The sequence below is a fragment of the Prinia subflava genome, chromosome 7, assembly GCF_021018805.1.
Source record: "Prinia subflava isolate CZ2003 ecotype Zambia chromosome 7, Cam_Psub_1.2, whole genome shotgun sequence".
NCBI classification, from domain to species: Eukaryota; Metazoa; Chordata; class Aves; order Passeriformes; family Cisticolidae; genus Prinia; species Prinia subflava.
In genome coordinates, this window is record NC_086253.1 from 11586535 (window position 1) to 11603756 (window position 17222).

At 38.7% G+C, this 17222-nt stretch overlaps 1 protein-coding gene across 5 annotated transcripts in view; it reads left to right on the top strand.

Annotated features, from left to right (window-relative positions):
• The window catches only part of PPP2R2C (protein phosphatase 2 regulatory subunit Bgamma), a 194488-nt gene that overhangs the window by 130363 nt on the left and 46903 nt on the right, over positions 1-17222 (top strand). For all 5 annotated transcript variants that reach the window (XM_063401587.1, XM_063401591.1, XM_063401589.1 and 2 more), the window contains 4 exons: positions 8587-8684; positions 9283-9448; positions 13595-13707; positions 15930-16107. In XM_063401587.1, coding sequence (XP_063257657.1) covers positions 8587-8684; positions 9283-9448; positions 13595-13707; positions 15930-16107 — 555 coding nt within the window. The remainder of the gene's footprint in view (positions 1-8586; positions 8685-9282; positions 9449-13594; positions 13708-15929; positions 16108-17222) is intronic.

Genomic DNA, 17222 nt, shown 5'->3' on the forward strand with positions numbered 1-17222 from the left:
TTGTAGCTCATTGCAATTATTATGCACAAGCATAATCACTTCTGACAATAGAAGTAAAATTAGTGTATATTAATAATTTGTGTGCTTTCCATATTTGGCTTATGTCTGCTCCGAGATGAAGGGTGAGGTTCAAGGTCTTTCTGTGCTCTCCATCAATCCGGTTGCCTAGCATTTTTAACACTTGGCAGCACCATTTCTAATCTGGCTGGAGCTGGCAGCCAGGCTGTGCCGCTCCTCGCTGGGAGGTAACACAGGGCTGAGCAGCAGCTCCCAGCTCAGGCACGTTTCCTTCTGTGGGTACCAGCCTGAACCCTTCTCTGCAAATTGTAAATGCAGGATGTGATGCCCATGGCAATTTTTTGTCTTTTGTCCTTCAGCGTGGGTTGGTAAGAGGAGCGGACTGGCACATTTCCTAAATATGCGCATGTTTATCGAGGAGGGTGTTTCAAGCCTGTTACTGAGTCCTTTGCTTAGATGAGGGTCTCATCTGTCAGCAAAGAAAGAAAAAAAGATCTGGCTGCAATTTTGTTTTTCCTTTTTTTTTTTTTTTACCCCCACACCAAAATCTCAGATGAGTAAATGACTAGCATGTGTTACACAATGTAAGCTGTGAAGAAGATTTGAGGGAATGTGAAATTTAGAAGCTTTCTGTGCATACATTTATGCTAAAATAGATATTGATCTGCAGTGTTTTCCTAGTTTGAAGCGTTGCTTGTAAGAATAGACACAAGCAGAGTTACCAAGAGGTTTAGATTTACTGAGAGTGAGAGGCTTTCTAGCACTGTTTTTTCTGTCTTGTTCAGGCTGAACAGGCAGGAGGGCTCAGTGGTGCCCTGTTTGCCATCCCCAGTGGCTGAGATGCCTTTGGGAGCAGGGCTGGAGCAGCCCCTGCCTTGCCTTTGGTGCTCAGGGGGGCTGCAGGCTCACAGCTCAGGGACTGCAGGGCTGCAGTGCCTGCTGCTACTGGGGGGCCCTAAATAGCTCTTAAAAGGAATCGTGGGAAGCTTTTCATCAGTCCACTGTGTGTTTCAGAATCAGAAGGCACAAAGTGGTGCACCAGGTGACTTCAGCAAGGATAGTATGAGTAATGTTAATTAGCCATTCTACCTTTGCAACCTTGCTGGTCTAAGCAGGTCACCTTGAACGTGAAGACAATGAAGTGCATGAAAACTGTAGCCAAATTTTTGAGAAATGTGTCCTAATTTTCAGCTATGCTACATGTGACAAATGTTCCTTGACCTTATTTCCTGCTTAAGTGGTGGGAAACTTTGCATTTACCTCAGTGGGCAGAATGTCAAGTCTCTTGGGCCTCTTTTTCTGGAGGCCTTGTACTCTGCAGTTGGGAGATGGGTGCCAGAACCTCTGAAGTAAGGGCTTGGAGCTTTAGAATGAGCAATACCTATGTGGGAGGGTCAGTTCATGAAACACTGAATCTCAGTGACTTGTATTCAGTATGAAGTGTTGTTTTAGCACAGTACACTGAACCCAGATAAACTATTTTACATATTTGTCCTGTAAGCAGTTCTTTTCTACATTGACTGGGCTCTTAATAGTTGATTTTTCTAATTTGAGAAATACAGCTAGAAATTAGCATGTGATTAAAAAGCTGTTGAATAAAATTTTCTAGGCTCTTAAAATAAACACATACAAAAATAGTGGAGGAAAAACCCAACTCTATTAAATCTCCAGGCTAGAAAATCACAGTGGTCATAAGTACCGTAGAGGGGCTAAAGACTTTGGTGGTTTTTTGTTTTGTTTTGTTTTGGTTTTTTGTTGGTTTTTTTTGTTGGTGGTTTTTTTTGTTTGGTTGGTTTTGGTTTTTTTTGGGTTTTTTTTTTGTTTGTTTGTTTGTTTTGTTTTTTGTGTTTGTTTTTTTTGGGGGGGGGGGGGTTGGGGTTTTTTTGGGTTTTTTTGTTTTTTCAGATTCTGTTTCAAGTGAATTTTCTCTTTGAGTGAACATTGAACATTTTTTCAGATGTTCTGCATGGGAAGGTGTTTTCCTTGGTCCCTGAGGATAGGGATGCATGGACTTGTGAAACTCAGCAGTCTTGTACTGGTCTCGTGGTCACCTGAGCCTGATGCAGGTCACCAAGATGTGTATGTGTACCATTTCTAAAATCCAAAAGTTGGAGATTAAAGATGAAGAAAAGTTAAAATTAGCACAGTGCTTGCCAGGATTTGAAGTAAGAAAAATTTGTTGCTTCCATTCTTTGGGATTTTTAAACTTTTATTTACTATCATCCTTAGCTGAAGTGGTCATGTTTCAAGGAGCCTTTCAAGACTTGTTCAGCATTCAACTGTGAGGTTTTGGATTTCATGTCAGAAAGAGGTTGTATTGTGGAAGAAAGGTGATATTTAGCCTGATAAACCTTGCTCTTGCATGACAAGATTAAATGGGGCTATTTGGTTTTTGCCTTTGATGTATTTGCCTGTGTTAGCAAAGAAGCTGGGTGAGGTGGCAGCTAACAAAATAACTATCTGAAGTGGACACCTATGTCTGGATTTCATTTGAATTGACCACCTTGTTCCAGTGATCCCTGAAGGTTTTCCACTGTTAGCAGCATCTGTGTTCAAAGTTGGTCTTGGCTGAAATCAGCTTCCTGTTGTGTTCTGCATTGTCCCTACATCTAACACGGAGCAAACATTTACCACGTATCAGCACAAACTCGTCAGACTTTAAAGCCACAATAAGAGAGAAAAAAAGCAAAATTAAAGATTCACCAAGATGACAAATAATCCTAGGGGCGAAGGGGCAGGTAGATCCTTCTTGTCAAACTTCTTTTCTGTTGTAGCATTCCCTTGTACTCCTTCATGCTTTCTTAAGCTCTCATGTGTGCATGTAGTTTCTCAGGTGCACTCTTTTGTACCCTTCCTCATGCTCTTTTTAACATTTGCATGCTCTCTCCTTCTCTTGCCGTCTCATGCATCCTTGTGCTCTCCTTTTTCTTATTTTCCTCATCTGGCCCCCCAGCTTGTGCACATAATCTGTGTTGTTTTGGTGCCTTGGAGAGGTGATCAGGCAGTTTGTGTGTAGGTCAAGGAACCTGTATGTTGTGATATTGGTTTAGAGGTTGCAGTGGTAGTGCTGGGTTGATGGTTAGATTTGATTATCTTAAAGGTCTCTTCCAGCCCTGGTGATTGTGATTCTATGATGCCTGGCCAAGAGTGGAGTTGGCTTTCTGGTGTGTTGGCTATGAGTGTAAAGTATCTGACCCACCCAAGGTGGATGTTGGGATGTGGGAGAGTTTGCATTGTGCTTGCTTGAGTATTGAGGATGTCCTGATATCCTACAATGCCTGGGTCCAAGATGGTGAATAATACTGCTGTGGCCCAAAATGAATGCACTTTACAGAGGCTGCTGCTTCAAGCAGGAAGTGTTTCAGTTGTCAATGATTTATCTGCCAGCTGTTTCAGAAAAGAAGGCCTTCATACATTAGAGGTTTTTGCATACTCTATTTTCTAGCTGTTTAAGGAAACCTTTGAAACTTCAGCTTTTAAAAAGCAGGCTTTTTCTTTCAGTTTTTTTTTCCTTGCCTATTTTTTTCTTTCTTAGTCTAGACTAAGTTCTGACAGCACAGCTCTTTGTATTGGCCTTCCCTTCATTCGAGATCCTGTAATACTGCTCCTCTTTTATTTGCCATTTGTCCTTCTGTTTTATGGCTCTCTTTGTTGCAGGCTTCTTTGTTGTTTCTTCCAGATTATGCTCCTCAGGGAGTTGTGTATCAGTATGACTGAACATTGCTTGCAGCCATGCCAGATTGTGCTGTGATCTTATTGGATTTCACAAACCAAGGTTAGGCCAGGTCAGAGCTTGGATGAAATAACGTGGACTACAAGTTTGCCTGCTAGCCACTGGGAGCACACACAACAAAACCTGACCCAGATGTTGATCCAGTCAGCTCAGGCTGGCAGTGCTGCCTGCGGTGGGTGTGATACTAATGAGAACTTCTGACCTGTTCTGGCTGGTAGGATTTCACAGCTTTTTTTAGAGGAGAGTGCTGTTGTTAATTCCAGTGTTCTGGCCCGTTCCAAATCCTTTAATTCTCTATCAGGATTACACTGGAATTCAGTTGAAGATTATATTCTCTGATCTTCTTTTCCCTGTACTGTTGCATGATGATTGCCCTCAAAACTTGCTGTGCTGTTCAAAAAGCTGCGTTTGTGTACTGGATGAAATAATTAAAATTTTTTCTTTGCTTTCCTGATCTTCTGAAACAACAACAAAAAATAGGCCATGGTCTTCAGATTAAAGGTTCCAGAAAGGTAGAAAAATAGTAAGAATTTTCAGTAAAAATAACACATGAAAATTACAGTTGAGCTTTGATTAGAGTTCCTTGCAGTTTCTGACCAAAAGACTGTATGAAGATGTGTAAGTATGTTCACACTTAGCTTCACTGAGTGCATATTAGGTGGAAAATTGCATGCTATTACACTTGAGTGCCCCAAAATGATAGGAAGATTGAATATATAGATAAGGCTTTTCTAATTTATTGTAGAGGTATTCGGACCTGTTGGTGTTCTGTGTGGTTTTTAATAGCTTATTCCCTTAAATAAAGCTGCGACAGGCTGGAAGGTGGACATAGAAAAGTATGTAATGGTGTGAAATAAAGGCCAAAATTAACTTGGGCTACATGTACCAGCTTTTGTTTCATCCCTGCATTCAGCCTGAGGGGGGGCTGCTGCCAGGTTCATTGCCTGGGTCTGTGCTGGAGCAACACTCATGGAGTTGTGGAAAGAACAGTACAATCAGCTTGATTTACCTTGATGTGCCCAGATGTACAGAGATGGACTTAGATCACACAAAACCTGAATTTATCTAGCTAGGCAGCAGCCATTAACAGCATAGCCATTAAGAACATTTAAGGAGTTTAAATTGTGAAGCTGCAGAGGAATTAGTGAAGTATGAAAGGGCAGGGGTGACTAGGAGTCAGTAAATTAAATACTTCACAGGTTGGATGAGGAAAAAACCTCTTGTCAGTTTAAGCTGTAAAGTAGTGTGATATCCTTCTGTGTGGAGTAATGTGGTATGAATAACAGTTTCTGTGAATAACAGGTTTCTGTGAATATGTAAATTAAGTCTCAGGATTCAATTCTGTAATGCATGTTACATAGTGGGACAATTTGCAGTGGCTGGATGTGGACCAGATAATCATGCCCCTGGAGTATTTTCATATTTTGAAAATTTTGAGTTTGCTTTTCTCAGTCAGCATCTGTATATTGAGGGAAAATATTGAATATCTTGATTTTTAAATCCAATACGTTTCTATATATATAGAAATATATATACATGTATATATATATATGTTTCTACATAGGTAAAGTGGAAAATTTAAAATTAGAGTAGGAAGATTAATGTTCTATGAAAGATGGGATTTACAGTTTAATTGTCAGCATTTGGCATTGAGGTTACCCATAATTATTCTTAATAGGTAAATTATCTCTGTCTCTGATAATCCTAATCATAGTGCAAAGCTTGGCACTGCCAGCAGAGATATGGAAGGTGTAGTGGAGGAGAAGGCTGGAAGAAGTCTTTCATCTCTGCCATCCCTTGCCAAGGGCTTACTGTACATGCAAATTCATCAGCTTTTCTATTGTGGTGCATTTATAGATCGTGGAGAGGCTGAAATCTGGGAATTAATTGCTCTGTGCACTCAGGGGGCCGCTCTGCAGTGTGAGAGTCTGTAGGATTGGGACAGTAGGGGCTGGTGCTGCTACAGCATTAATAAATATGTGGGGAAATGTCTTGCAGAAGAGTATGAGGAGCTTTGTTGATTGATTCTGTCCTTACCTCCTCTGTTTTAGGAAGAGCCAGCCTGGCTAACCCTTTGTAAGAAAACAGCATGACTGATGTTCAGCTGCTGAACAGATAGGCTGGATATGTTTGGGGGTGGTGGGGTGGTGGTGTCTGCACAGGGGACAGATAGCTGTTGTTTTCAGCTGTTATTTACAGGATCAATAAAACTGATTTTCCAATTCAAGGATAATTTTTACCAACAAGCTACATAGCCTGTAAGGTCATAATATTGGATCTGCTCTTTTCCAGAACAAGTTAATTTAAAAATGATAGGTAGTTTCCAGCTCAGGATTAGTTTTTCTAATAGAAAGGAGAGATATATCTGGAAAAAGCACCTTGGGAGGGGCTGAGAATGTTGCCTCAGAACAACATTGTTGCATTCTGCCCACAGTCTTTTTCTTTGAACAATAACCATTTAACTGTGCATGATATTTTAATGACAAATGCAATATAATCAGAAAATGCAGAGCTGTTTTATTGCAATCCTGGTTCAGTTATTGTTGAAGGCTGTACAAATACTGCTGTGGACTTTACAGGGCAATGACAGATGCCCTCTGTAAAGTGCAATATATTTTATGACCACTGTCCCTGTAGAAAAGAATATTTTGTGATGTTGTGGAATTATTCCAGGCCAATAACAAGTGTATTCACACATATATGTCCAAATGCCATTAATTCCTTTTGCAGTTACTTTATCTTATTCTTTTGTGATCTGTTGAGAAAGTCTCCTGTACATGACCCATATACATACATATGCACATATTTTAATACTGCATTCCTCCCTCTGCATTTGCCCTTGTTGCCCATTGCACACTCAAGATAAGGCACAGTTTAAAAGGAGTATCAGTGTGAGGCTTCTGCAGTTGTGCCTGTGTGATTGGGGTGAGATACAGCTTTGAACGAGTAAAATCATGCAGCTATCATTTGATAAGCAGGTGACCACACCTACAATCAGTATGAATTCTGCAGGGTAAGGAGAAAATAGCCAAGAAGTGTTCTTCCATTGAAAGCAGTCTGAATGAACTTTACGTGCCAGAAAAGTTGATTAGATTTTTAGATTTTAGAAAGAAAACCTTTTTATTTTTGACATTAAACTCAACCCATTGCAAATCCCAGAGCATCATGAAACATAACCAGAGTCTCTGTCCTTTTCCTATACTTTGGTAAATCTCAGGCTTTTGTAGTTATTACCTGTGAAATGTGTAGTCTGTGGAAGTCCACATAAAAATCAAATGCCATTGCCTTTGAGAAGCTTTGGGTTCAGACCTAAAATACTCTGTCTTCATGTGCCATTTTTCTCAAAGTCTACACATCCATTTATGATTCCCCTTTCCTCCTCTCTATATGGAGTAATGGAGGAAAAAAAATGGAGAAATGTTTGTTTGACTTAGAAGAATTTGATGGTGAAGATCTGTTTAAAAAATGAAAAGATGTTTTTCTCTACTGTGATTGGAGAGAAGTTTTCCTTTTTTAGATGGTAAATAGTTTATAATGTTTGAGTAAGAATCTGGCTTTTGGATGGCTGTGTTGCTGATGAGAGCTACTGGCAACAGAAGCTTTCTAACACCAAACTGCTAGTTTATTAAAAGAATAATAGGAACAGATGTTTTCAATTCATAAAATGTTCAAGTAAATGCTACATCCACTTGTTATTTCAATTCCTTTGAATTTCTGTGAACTCATTTGGGACTAGGTTTTTAGAAGAGCTTAGCCCACTGTCACTCCATTGTTCTCACAATAAACTGATGGATGATGAACGTGTTTGGGAACTGCAGCCTTTTATGCCTAAGGGGAGCTCCTAACTACTGACACTTCTAAAATCTGGCCCATGTTCCTGATGAGTGAATACTGATCATTATAGAGGATTCATACATGCAGTCTCTGAGTAATACCCTGCATTTGCCTGTGATTGTATATATGATGGTTTCTTAATTTACTATTGCACCAGGCATTTTAATTCAAATTATGCTAATAGTGCAGGATTAACTGCAGATTATGATTCTAGCATGTACTGTCATTCAAACAGAAGAACCAGTTCTTCAGCTCCTAGAGTCTCTTTCTCTCATCCTGATGTGTAGTAATTTGTGCTCAAGAATGGCCTCAGGTTTTGATGAGGTTTCTTGTTTAAACTGATGAAATTGCTTAGGGAGAGGCAGTTGTTGAAAATCAGGAAAAGTAGGACTGAGATTCTTTTTGTCTTCTGATGACACATTTTTATGATGCTGAAATGATTTTCTGAAAACAGTGATTGGAACGGGCTCTTGCCAGCACTGCACAGTGAAGAGTTCTGGTTTTGCCTTCATTCCTTACTGGTAGGACAAGTTGCACATGCTTGTTTGCACTCCTGACTCAAATACATATTTGAGAAGTCTAGTGCTAGGTGGTTGTGTTAAAATCACTAGAAAGGTTGTAGATTAAATAATACATGCAAGAGAGCTGATATTATATTGGTCCTTGCTAGAGCATACAGCAGGAGGCCAGTTTTGTTCTTTGCCAGTACAGAAAAAAAGCTTTATAGCCACCCAAGATGGCTCTTCTTGAAGCATAAACTCTCCAGAGAGCTTCTCCTCCCCCAAACTGCAGATGTGCTGGAAACACAAATATTGTCCTCTTTAATGTTTGCACTTGTTTCATTAGAGTGTAATGGCATGCAGCCTGTTTGCATTACTGAATTCATCTGTATTCCTTCCAATCCCTCATTTGTTGCATTTTTGTGGAGTGCCTGATCTTTCTAGTGACTCCATACTGTAGCAGGAGTCTAAAATCTGCTTTTTTTCTCTTTCTTCCTGCAGCTGATATTATTTCTACAGTTGAGTTCAACCACACTGGAGAACTGCTGGCTACTGGTGACAAGGGGGGTCGAGTTGTTATATTCCAAAGGGAACCTGAGGTATGTGGGTTGCCAGTGTAATCCTTAATAGCTTGATAAAACCTGGCTTAACTTTTAATACTTTATTTGAATTGAGTTTAAAAATTTGTTTATGATCTCAAGATTCAATAAAGCAGAGTGTCCCCTGTTTAGACAGGAAGTGAAAAAGGATAAGGATTTTTAACTTGTAAGTTTGCTGTCCCAAATAAAAATGCTTCAAAGCTCCAAAATTTTGATATAACAAAAAAAGAAGGTTATTTTTGTTTTACTTCTGCCTTGTCTTAATAGCTTTTACCTGATGATGGAACCCCATTTCATTTAAAACAATACCTTCACTTACCTTTATGTTCCACTTGTAAATTCCATCCATCTGCAGTGTCTTCTGTAGAAGTCTTTCCTGAATAAATGACATCTCTTCAAAAATGCTCATATTAAATATTTCAATAGACAGGAAATTTCATTCTTGCTCAAACAAATCTGTCAATATCATGTTTTAAATGAGAAATTAAATTAGATTTTTAATATTTTTATATTTATAAAGCTGCTTATACACCTTTCCTAAGAGATGAAGATATATTGCTGTCACAAACAACGTTTTTGTTGCTCTTATTTTCCATAGAGTAAAAATGAGCCTTACAATCAGGGGGAGTACAATGTTTACAGCACTTTCCAGAGCCATGAACCTGAATTTGATTATTTGAAGAGCTTGGAGATAGAAGAAAAAATAAACAAGATCAAGTGGTTACCACAGCAAAATGCAGCTCACTCACTACTATCAACAAATGGTGAGATTGATGAGAATATGCAGGACATATCAATATTTGCATATTTGCTCTTTGTGTATATGGTATATATTTGCTCATTTTAATCTCCTGTTTTAGTAATTTCCTCTTTCAAAGTTCACCAAAACTGTCATACTGCCTCTGATATCTGTTGTTTGTATATTTTATTCATAGAACCACGAGGTTTTTCCTGTTGGTTATTCAAAGACATTTAAAGAGCTGTCCATTTCTCTATTAATATGCAGTGCTGTTCTGAAATAGATCTTGTGACAAAGGCATCACCTTTCTCCGCAGTTTATGTTTCATGGGAAATTTAGAATTTTTTCTGCTGTATTTGTCATAACTTTTATTATTTGTAGATATGTAAATGAAGGTAGATAAGAGATTAATTTATTTTTCTTTTTATTCATTATCATCAGTATGGTTTATTTAAATTTTAAAAGGTACACAAATTTTGGGAAGACAGGAGGTATTCCCAGTACTGGGATTTGGACACTGACTCATATTTCTAATATGTCTAAGGCTTATTGATGAAAGAAGTCAGTATTATTACCAAGAGGGAATATTCAGATATGAAATAAGGGGAAAAATCTGAATGTAACCTAACATGAACAGGTGTCATTTAGGCAGCATTTAGACACCTACAAACTTTATTATTGTAGATGATGCATGAGACAAAATACCTGGGTTTAAATTTTAGATCTAATGGTAATCAGAAAAGAATTTCTTTTCTTCTAGAAGCTTGAGAGTAATTGGGAGTTGCTGATAAAAATAGGGTAATCTCATCTTTGGGAACTGACACAATCACAAACTGATTGCTTTGCATTAAAATATATAGCATTAAATAATTTTTATATTAGTTCAAAGTAGATGGTAATTTTTTAGTATTTTGTAGTTTATTTTACTTAAAGTTGCCTTTGACTTTTTGAGGGTACTGTTACTTATTCGAAATGAAACATACCTGTTACAGTCAGGTGATTTATGTTAATTTAATGATTAATCACCTTATGAAGTTTGGGAATTTATTTATACTCTTCTCCCTTGGTCAAAATATCCCTCCCCTTCTTCAGATAACGAAGAACAGCTTCTTCCGAGCGTGTGATGCAAAAGCAGATTATTGAAAGGAAACATCTATCTTTTCATTTTAAAGTTTGTTTTTAGAAACACAGAGGAATACAGCCGAGTTCTCAGATTTTCAGCTTTTACAGTTATAGATAATAGATCATTACAGGAGTTTTCTGGTTCATACTGTCATGAGAGGGGAGAAAGGAAGAAATAGTCAATCCTAGCGTTGCTGTGGTCAATCCAGTGAGCAAGCCTAGGGCCTGGAAAAATACTTTGGCCTCTGTTTCTCCCCCTTAGTTTTGGGGCATCCCAGCAGCCCTGTTCATGTTGAGGAGAACAGAAATGGTTCTGCTGGCACAGCTTTGGATTTTGGCTTTGAATTGCAAAACATTTGCATGTGCCAAGGAGGATTCCTGGCTTCTTGGCCCAGCAGGGTGAAGTCTCAAGATTCACCTCCTGGCATATTCTTAAAGATGGTTTTAACTTTGGGGTACAGACAGCCCACGTTGAATTATTCCCTGTCTCACAGATTACCTGGGAGAAGCCTTTGACAATGTGTATCAATTCCATGCCTATAAAAAGGGATAATAACATGTTTCCTAACTTGGAGGTACCACCTGTCACACATGCTCATATTGGACAGATTGTAGAAATATCTCGAGTACTGTTTTTTGTTTACTAAATTCTGAGCCTGCTATTTTAATGCAATTTTTTATATTTTGCTCTCTGGTAATTTAGGATCTAATGCATGGAGTTTTGCAGAAAAATAAGAACTGTGGAACTGCATCCTTTCCACGTGTTCAGGTGGACAGTGCCCACTGAACGTGCTGGAAGGAGCATCCTGCTGTTCAGGAGCATGAGGGGAGAGTTGTTCTAAATCTGACCCTCCATTTATGAGACCTGGCAGGTCTGCACCTGCCCAAATCTGTTTCTGTCACTCTAAGCAGGACTTTTGTCTGAAGCTGTTTCTGCACCTCTCTCAGAGGTGATCTTGATTCCTTTCCAGTTCACGTTATCAACAAGTTATCAGCTCAGCTTTGATTGTGGCATCTTAGTTAATGGAGACAGAAGGAAATTGCCAAGGCCTTCAAATCCCACTGTGGATTTACAGTCCTTGCAGTTAGCAAATTTGTAGTTTGCACTGTAAAATGTGCAAATTGATTTTGTAGTATAATAATAACTTATTGTGATTCATTAGTATCTTCTGCACTAGGATATATTTGGGCCACTCTCAGTGTGAGCTACATAAAGTAGATCAGGATTTGGACCATACAGACCCTTTCAATTTTAGCTTCAAAACACCCTTGAAACTGAATGTTTAGCCTCACAGAGATGTTTGTATTTTTTCTGTTTTGCAAAATATAAGCATACTTAAAACTTCTAAGGAGTATTTAATGTCCAGAAGTGATAAAGGTGAAGAAAACCATACATGATAACCTTACCTGCTAACAAAACAGTTTTCACTCAGGAAGGAGGTAGATGTATTAATAGCAGTGGAAAATTGTTTGTGTTTTTTCTTATAATTCATCTTACAATTGCTGTATTTATAATTTTTTACTAGATCAGCAGGAATACACTATTTACATGTAATAAAACATCCAAGGGCATGACATGACCTATGTGTATTTTTAGTAATTAATTAACATGATATACAATACAAATTAAATTTACTGAATATTTAATAGGAGCTTTTTAGTTGCAGATTGAACTAACCTTTTGTTCTGTAGATTGACTGTAATTGTATTGTGATTTTTTTTTTTTGCTTGTATATTAGCATATCAATATCATTAAGACATACATAATAGTAAAAAAATGAGTAATGGAAGAATTGATTTTGAAACAAAGTAAGTTCAAAGTTAAAAGTTGCTATAGAAATGTAAATCAATTGATGTTTTTTGTATATCCTGTCTTTAAAGTGATTTTTACTAGCATTTGAAAGTAGTATTTGGAGCAGTCACACTAGGGAAGTTGTTATGCTTGACCATGTACTTAAGGAAAGAAAGGTAAAGGAAGAAAGTGGGATGAAATTAGAAGTGATGCAGGAACTGAGGTTAATAAATCTGTGCTGGCAGCTGAAGGGCAGAAGCTTTGGAAAGACTTTTGCTCCTGCACAAACAGATGAGTGAAACAACCATTAGATTCTCAGGGACAGATTTTTTGCAGAAGAGTTGGCATCGATTTTTCAGTCTAGCAAAAAGTTAGGGTTGGCAGGTTAGGAGCACGATCATAGTGGGAATGGACAACCAGCATCAGGAAATCTGGAGCTTCAGCTTGTACAAAAACTCCCCAAAGACAAATGCAGTGTGAAATGTTTAAAACCTGTTTGTTGGTTTCAGAGGCTCTTTGCTAACTGAGAGACATCATTACTCCCTCATCATGTGCTTCACCCATCATGACAAAGGAAGAGCCCAGATTTTATTCCATTCCTTGCAAGATTAATAAATTTTTCTCCTTATCTCTCTTGCCATCACAACACATTTCTCAGTTTGGTTGGGTTTTTGTTTTTTTTTTCTTCAGTTGCTTCTCAGCTGCTTTCCATTAGGAGAGAGAAATGCCATGTGTTTGACACAGCCTTACATTTATAGGAGCTTCACTACTACCCATTTCTACAGTGTGCCAGGAAGGGGTCATTGGTCTGTCTGTGTGCTCCAAGCTGTTCTTGTGCTGTCTATAAGTACTCTAGCAAATTGGCATTAATGCCAAACTGGTGTTAGTATTGAGGATACTTCCTTGCCAAGTCAAATTGTTAAACTGAGCTTCTGCAGTGATTGTTGAGTGGTTTGGGTTTGTTCCACCTGCACTCTGCCAGGTTGGATACAAGAGCAACGTGTGCTCTCCATGCTCCACACAGTCTGTGAGCTGCCAGGACCTCCTGACTCCATGTGAAGATCTGGGATGTGCTTTAGGAGTATTTTGTCTGTTGGCAACGTTTTCTGGATGTGCAGAGTGAAGTGACCCAGACTATTTCAGCACAGGACTTGTCTAAACCAAGATGTAAAAACTTATTTAAGGTATATGTTGTGAAAGGTGAGTAACTGCATTCAGAATTCCTGAGCTGACAGTTCCTTGTCTTTTCTTTTAAAGATAAAACAATCAAATTGTGGAAAATTACTGAAAGAGATAAGAGACCAGAGGGGTACAACTTAAAAGATGAGGAAGGAAAGCTTAAAGATCTTTCTACAGTAACATCACTGCAGGTAAGCTTCTGTCCATGTCCAAAATTCAGTTGTTTCTGTATGAAAAATGTAGTACTATCTAAGTAAAAGATTTAAATATGTACCTAATGCTAAGCATTTCTATGATCATTCTAACTGAAGCTTTAGCTGACTGATAACTGTATTGAATCTGCCACATATTTTCAAGTCACAAATGCTTTAAGATATACTGACCAAAGTAAATATTTTTGAGAATTCATGTTGGTTTTATTTTTCCTGATAAAATTTTCTTATTGTGATTTAATGTGCTTTCATAAAAGATTCTTTAACCTCTTGTGCTGGAAACATTTTACTTGTAATTAATTTTGAACAGGTTCTTGCCACATTCAGAGCAACTAAGTGTTAAAAACAGTACCAATTTTCAGTTTCATCTTTTTTTTCAGTTTTATAAAAGAATTATTTTAAGAGTGGGATTTAGAGTAGTCTGTGCTCTGGTAAACCTGAGATGCTGCATTGCTGAAAAGATGCAGTCATGGAAATCATAAAAGCATATGTGGTCATAAAATAGTTTTGTTTGGAAAAGACCATTAAGATCATCAAGTCCAGCCATGAATCCAGCACTGCCATATTCAATAACCCATATCCCCAGATGCCACTTCAAATTTTTTAAATATCTCCAGGTGTGCTGACTCAACCATTTCCCTGGGTATCCCCTTTTGGTTGTCTAAAATTTTGGTGAACAAATCTTTCTTAATATCCAATTATAACATAATAACCAATTTAATCCACTTGTAATATAATAACCTTCCCAGTGCAACTTAAAGCCATTTCCTTTTGTCCTGGCACTTTTTCTTGGAGAGGAGACCCATTGTCCACATGTTAATGACTTTTTGGCTGAATTTGCTCCAGGTGTTTTGGCAAAGGAAGTTGATAAAGGTTAGAACTGGAAGGCCATGTTGTATAAACAATAATATGTATTTACAAGTGAAAGTAAAACAAGCCAGTATTGTCTGTTGGGAGAAAAAGCTTCCAAAGTGTATACATGACTATATTAATGGAATATTTATCTATTCTGTATGATTAGGCAAACAAAACTATTCCAGTTGCTCATGGTAAGAGAATTCTCTGAGAATTCAACATCTCTTGAGGGGGAGAGGAGGGGCAGGCCCTGATCTCTGCTCTGGGGTGACAGTGACAGGACCCCGGGGAATGGCCTGAAGCTGTATCAGGGAGGTTTAGGTTGGATATTAGTTCTTCACCCGGAGGGTGGATGGGCACTGGAACAGGCTCCCCAGGGAAATGCTCACAGCACCAAGCCTGGCAGAGTCAAAGAAACATTTGGCCACTGCTCTCAGGCACGTGGTGTGACTCTTGCTGATGGTGCTGTTCAGGGTGGGAGTTGAGCTCTGGGATCCTTGTGGTCCCTTCCAATTTAACATATTCTGTGATCCTGTAATTCAAAGGTTGAGTTTTGTTCCTGTAGTAGAAAGTGAAACTCAAATGTTTAATTACTCTGTTCCTCTTTAAACTACCCTTGTGGATTGATGTATGATAGATTGTTTCTGATGCATGTTCAACAATGTTGAATAGTCCCAGTCATAGACCACAGCTTTACAGTGTTTAATGCTTTATTGATAGGGAATAAATTGAGTGTCTACTTACTGAAGCATGACTTTGAAGAGCCACACAGGGAAATAAAGAGGGCACATTGACAAGTGATAATCTGTGATATTGGCTTTTCAGGGGTACATGTGTATGTGCAGTATGTCATGTTGGCTTTGTTTTGCAAGCCTTTGTTTATTATGTTTCTCTGAGACTACAGCCTTTTTACCACTTGAGTTTTTTCAAAGAGAAACATCATGTAGCTAAATAAATACAGTGAAGAGATTTACAGCTAATGGCAAAGCCTTTAGCAAAAGCAAAATACGAGTGCTTCACTTGCCAGAGCCTCCCACACATGTGGGAGAGTAGCTCGTGCAGTGGGACTGACCTGTTCTGTGGCAGCTGAGAGTCCCTCCCTTCCCACAGTCCAGGCTTTCCATGGTTTACCTGCCTCTCTTGTCTCTCCCTTCCTCCTTGGCAAGGAAGGCCTTGCCCAGCAGTTAATCCATGGGGATGTTCAGCTTGTGTACACTGTCAAGAAGTTTTATATTATCAAGAAGTTTTATAATATTTATATTATAATTCTCTATTGGAATTCTCATCATCCTGCAAAACAGTATTTCAAGTCTTACCCTCCTGTGTTTTGCTTTTTTTGTTGGCAGGTGCCTGTATTGAAACCCATGGATTTGATGGTAGAAGTCACTCCCAGGAGAATCTTTGCTAATGGTCACACCTATCATGTCAACTCAATATCTGTCAACAGCGACTGTGAGACGTACATGTCAGCGGATGATCTCAGGATTAACCTCTGGCATTTAGCTATCACAGATAGGAGCTTCAGTATCCTTCATTGGGATTCCTTGCTCAGTGTTCATGTCATTACTAGGGCTTAAGAGAGCTATTTTAAAATATTTTTCTGCTGGTTTTAAAATATACCTTTACTTATCTGAATCCCTGCAGTATTTGTAACAGAGAATGCTGAGATATTGTAAGAGACAGCTAAGAGATTGAAAAATCAGGGAATTTTATATGAAAAATAATGGTGTTGGTTAAAGACATTTAAATAGGAAACAGATGCCAGCTGAATGGTAACTATCCACCTGACTAGAATACTCTGGACTGTTATATCCTGGAGACATTTCATGCTGAGATACTACACCTTGTTTTGCTGCAAGGTCAGTCCTTACCCTGCCCCTGCCTCCCATTCTCCATCATCCTGCTTCCCAGAGCCCTAGTGCCTGAGATGTGCACAGTTTGGGGGTGAGGCTCAGCTGCTTTGGGTGAGTTGTGTCTGTGGTTAATGCAGGCACTGATGTTTCAGGTGCTGGCCTTATCCTGAAAACTCCATCGTGGAGTCATTCTGGCCATCTGTGAGGCTGCCCCTTGCACTACAGCAGGGTGCCTTGGAGGGGGAGCAAAAGAGAATGTAGCCAAGAAAAGTAATTCTCTGTGTTTTGCAGAACATAAATAGACTGGTAAGAGGAGAAATAGGTTATGGGGCCAGGTCAGAATGTTGTGTTCCTTTGGCGATTTCTTTTTGAGTGTATCAAAAGGAGTTAGAAGAATATATCACTGTGGGTTTATGTGAGGGACTATTAGATGTCAAAGTGAAGTTGTCCTGTTGGGGTAGATTTCCTCAGAGAAGGCACCAATGTGCTGGGGTGTTCTCCCTGTCTCTGGTGATTGTATTTCTTCCTTTGTGGGTCAGGTCATCTTTGAAACTTAACCCATACTTTGCTAATGTCACAGGAAACAATGATGTTTAAATCAAACAACACTTAATGTCATAAAAGAATTACCTTTGCAGGGTCAAGTGACAGGTGCCCTGTCAGCACCTGGGGATTTTAGTGAATATCTCCTCAATTTGTTTCCAAACTCATACTTATTTTCTGTCTTTCACCTTTGTAGATTAAGCAAGCTTAAAAGGAGCCATCTTTAATATGACTTTATTTAGG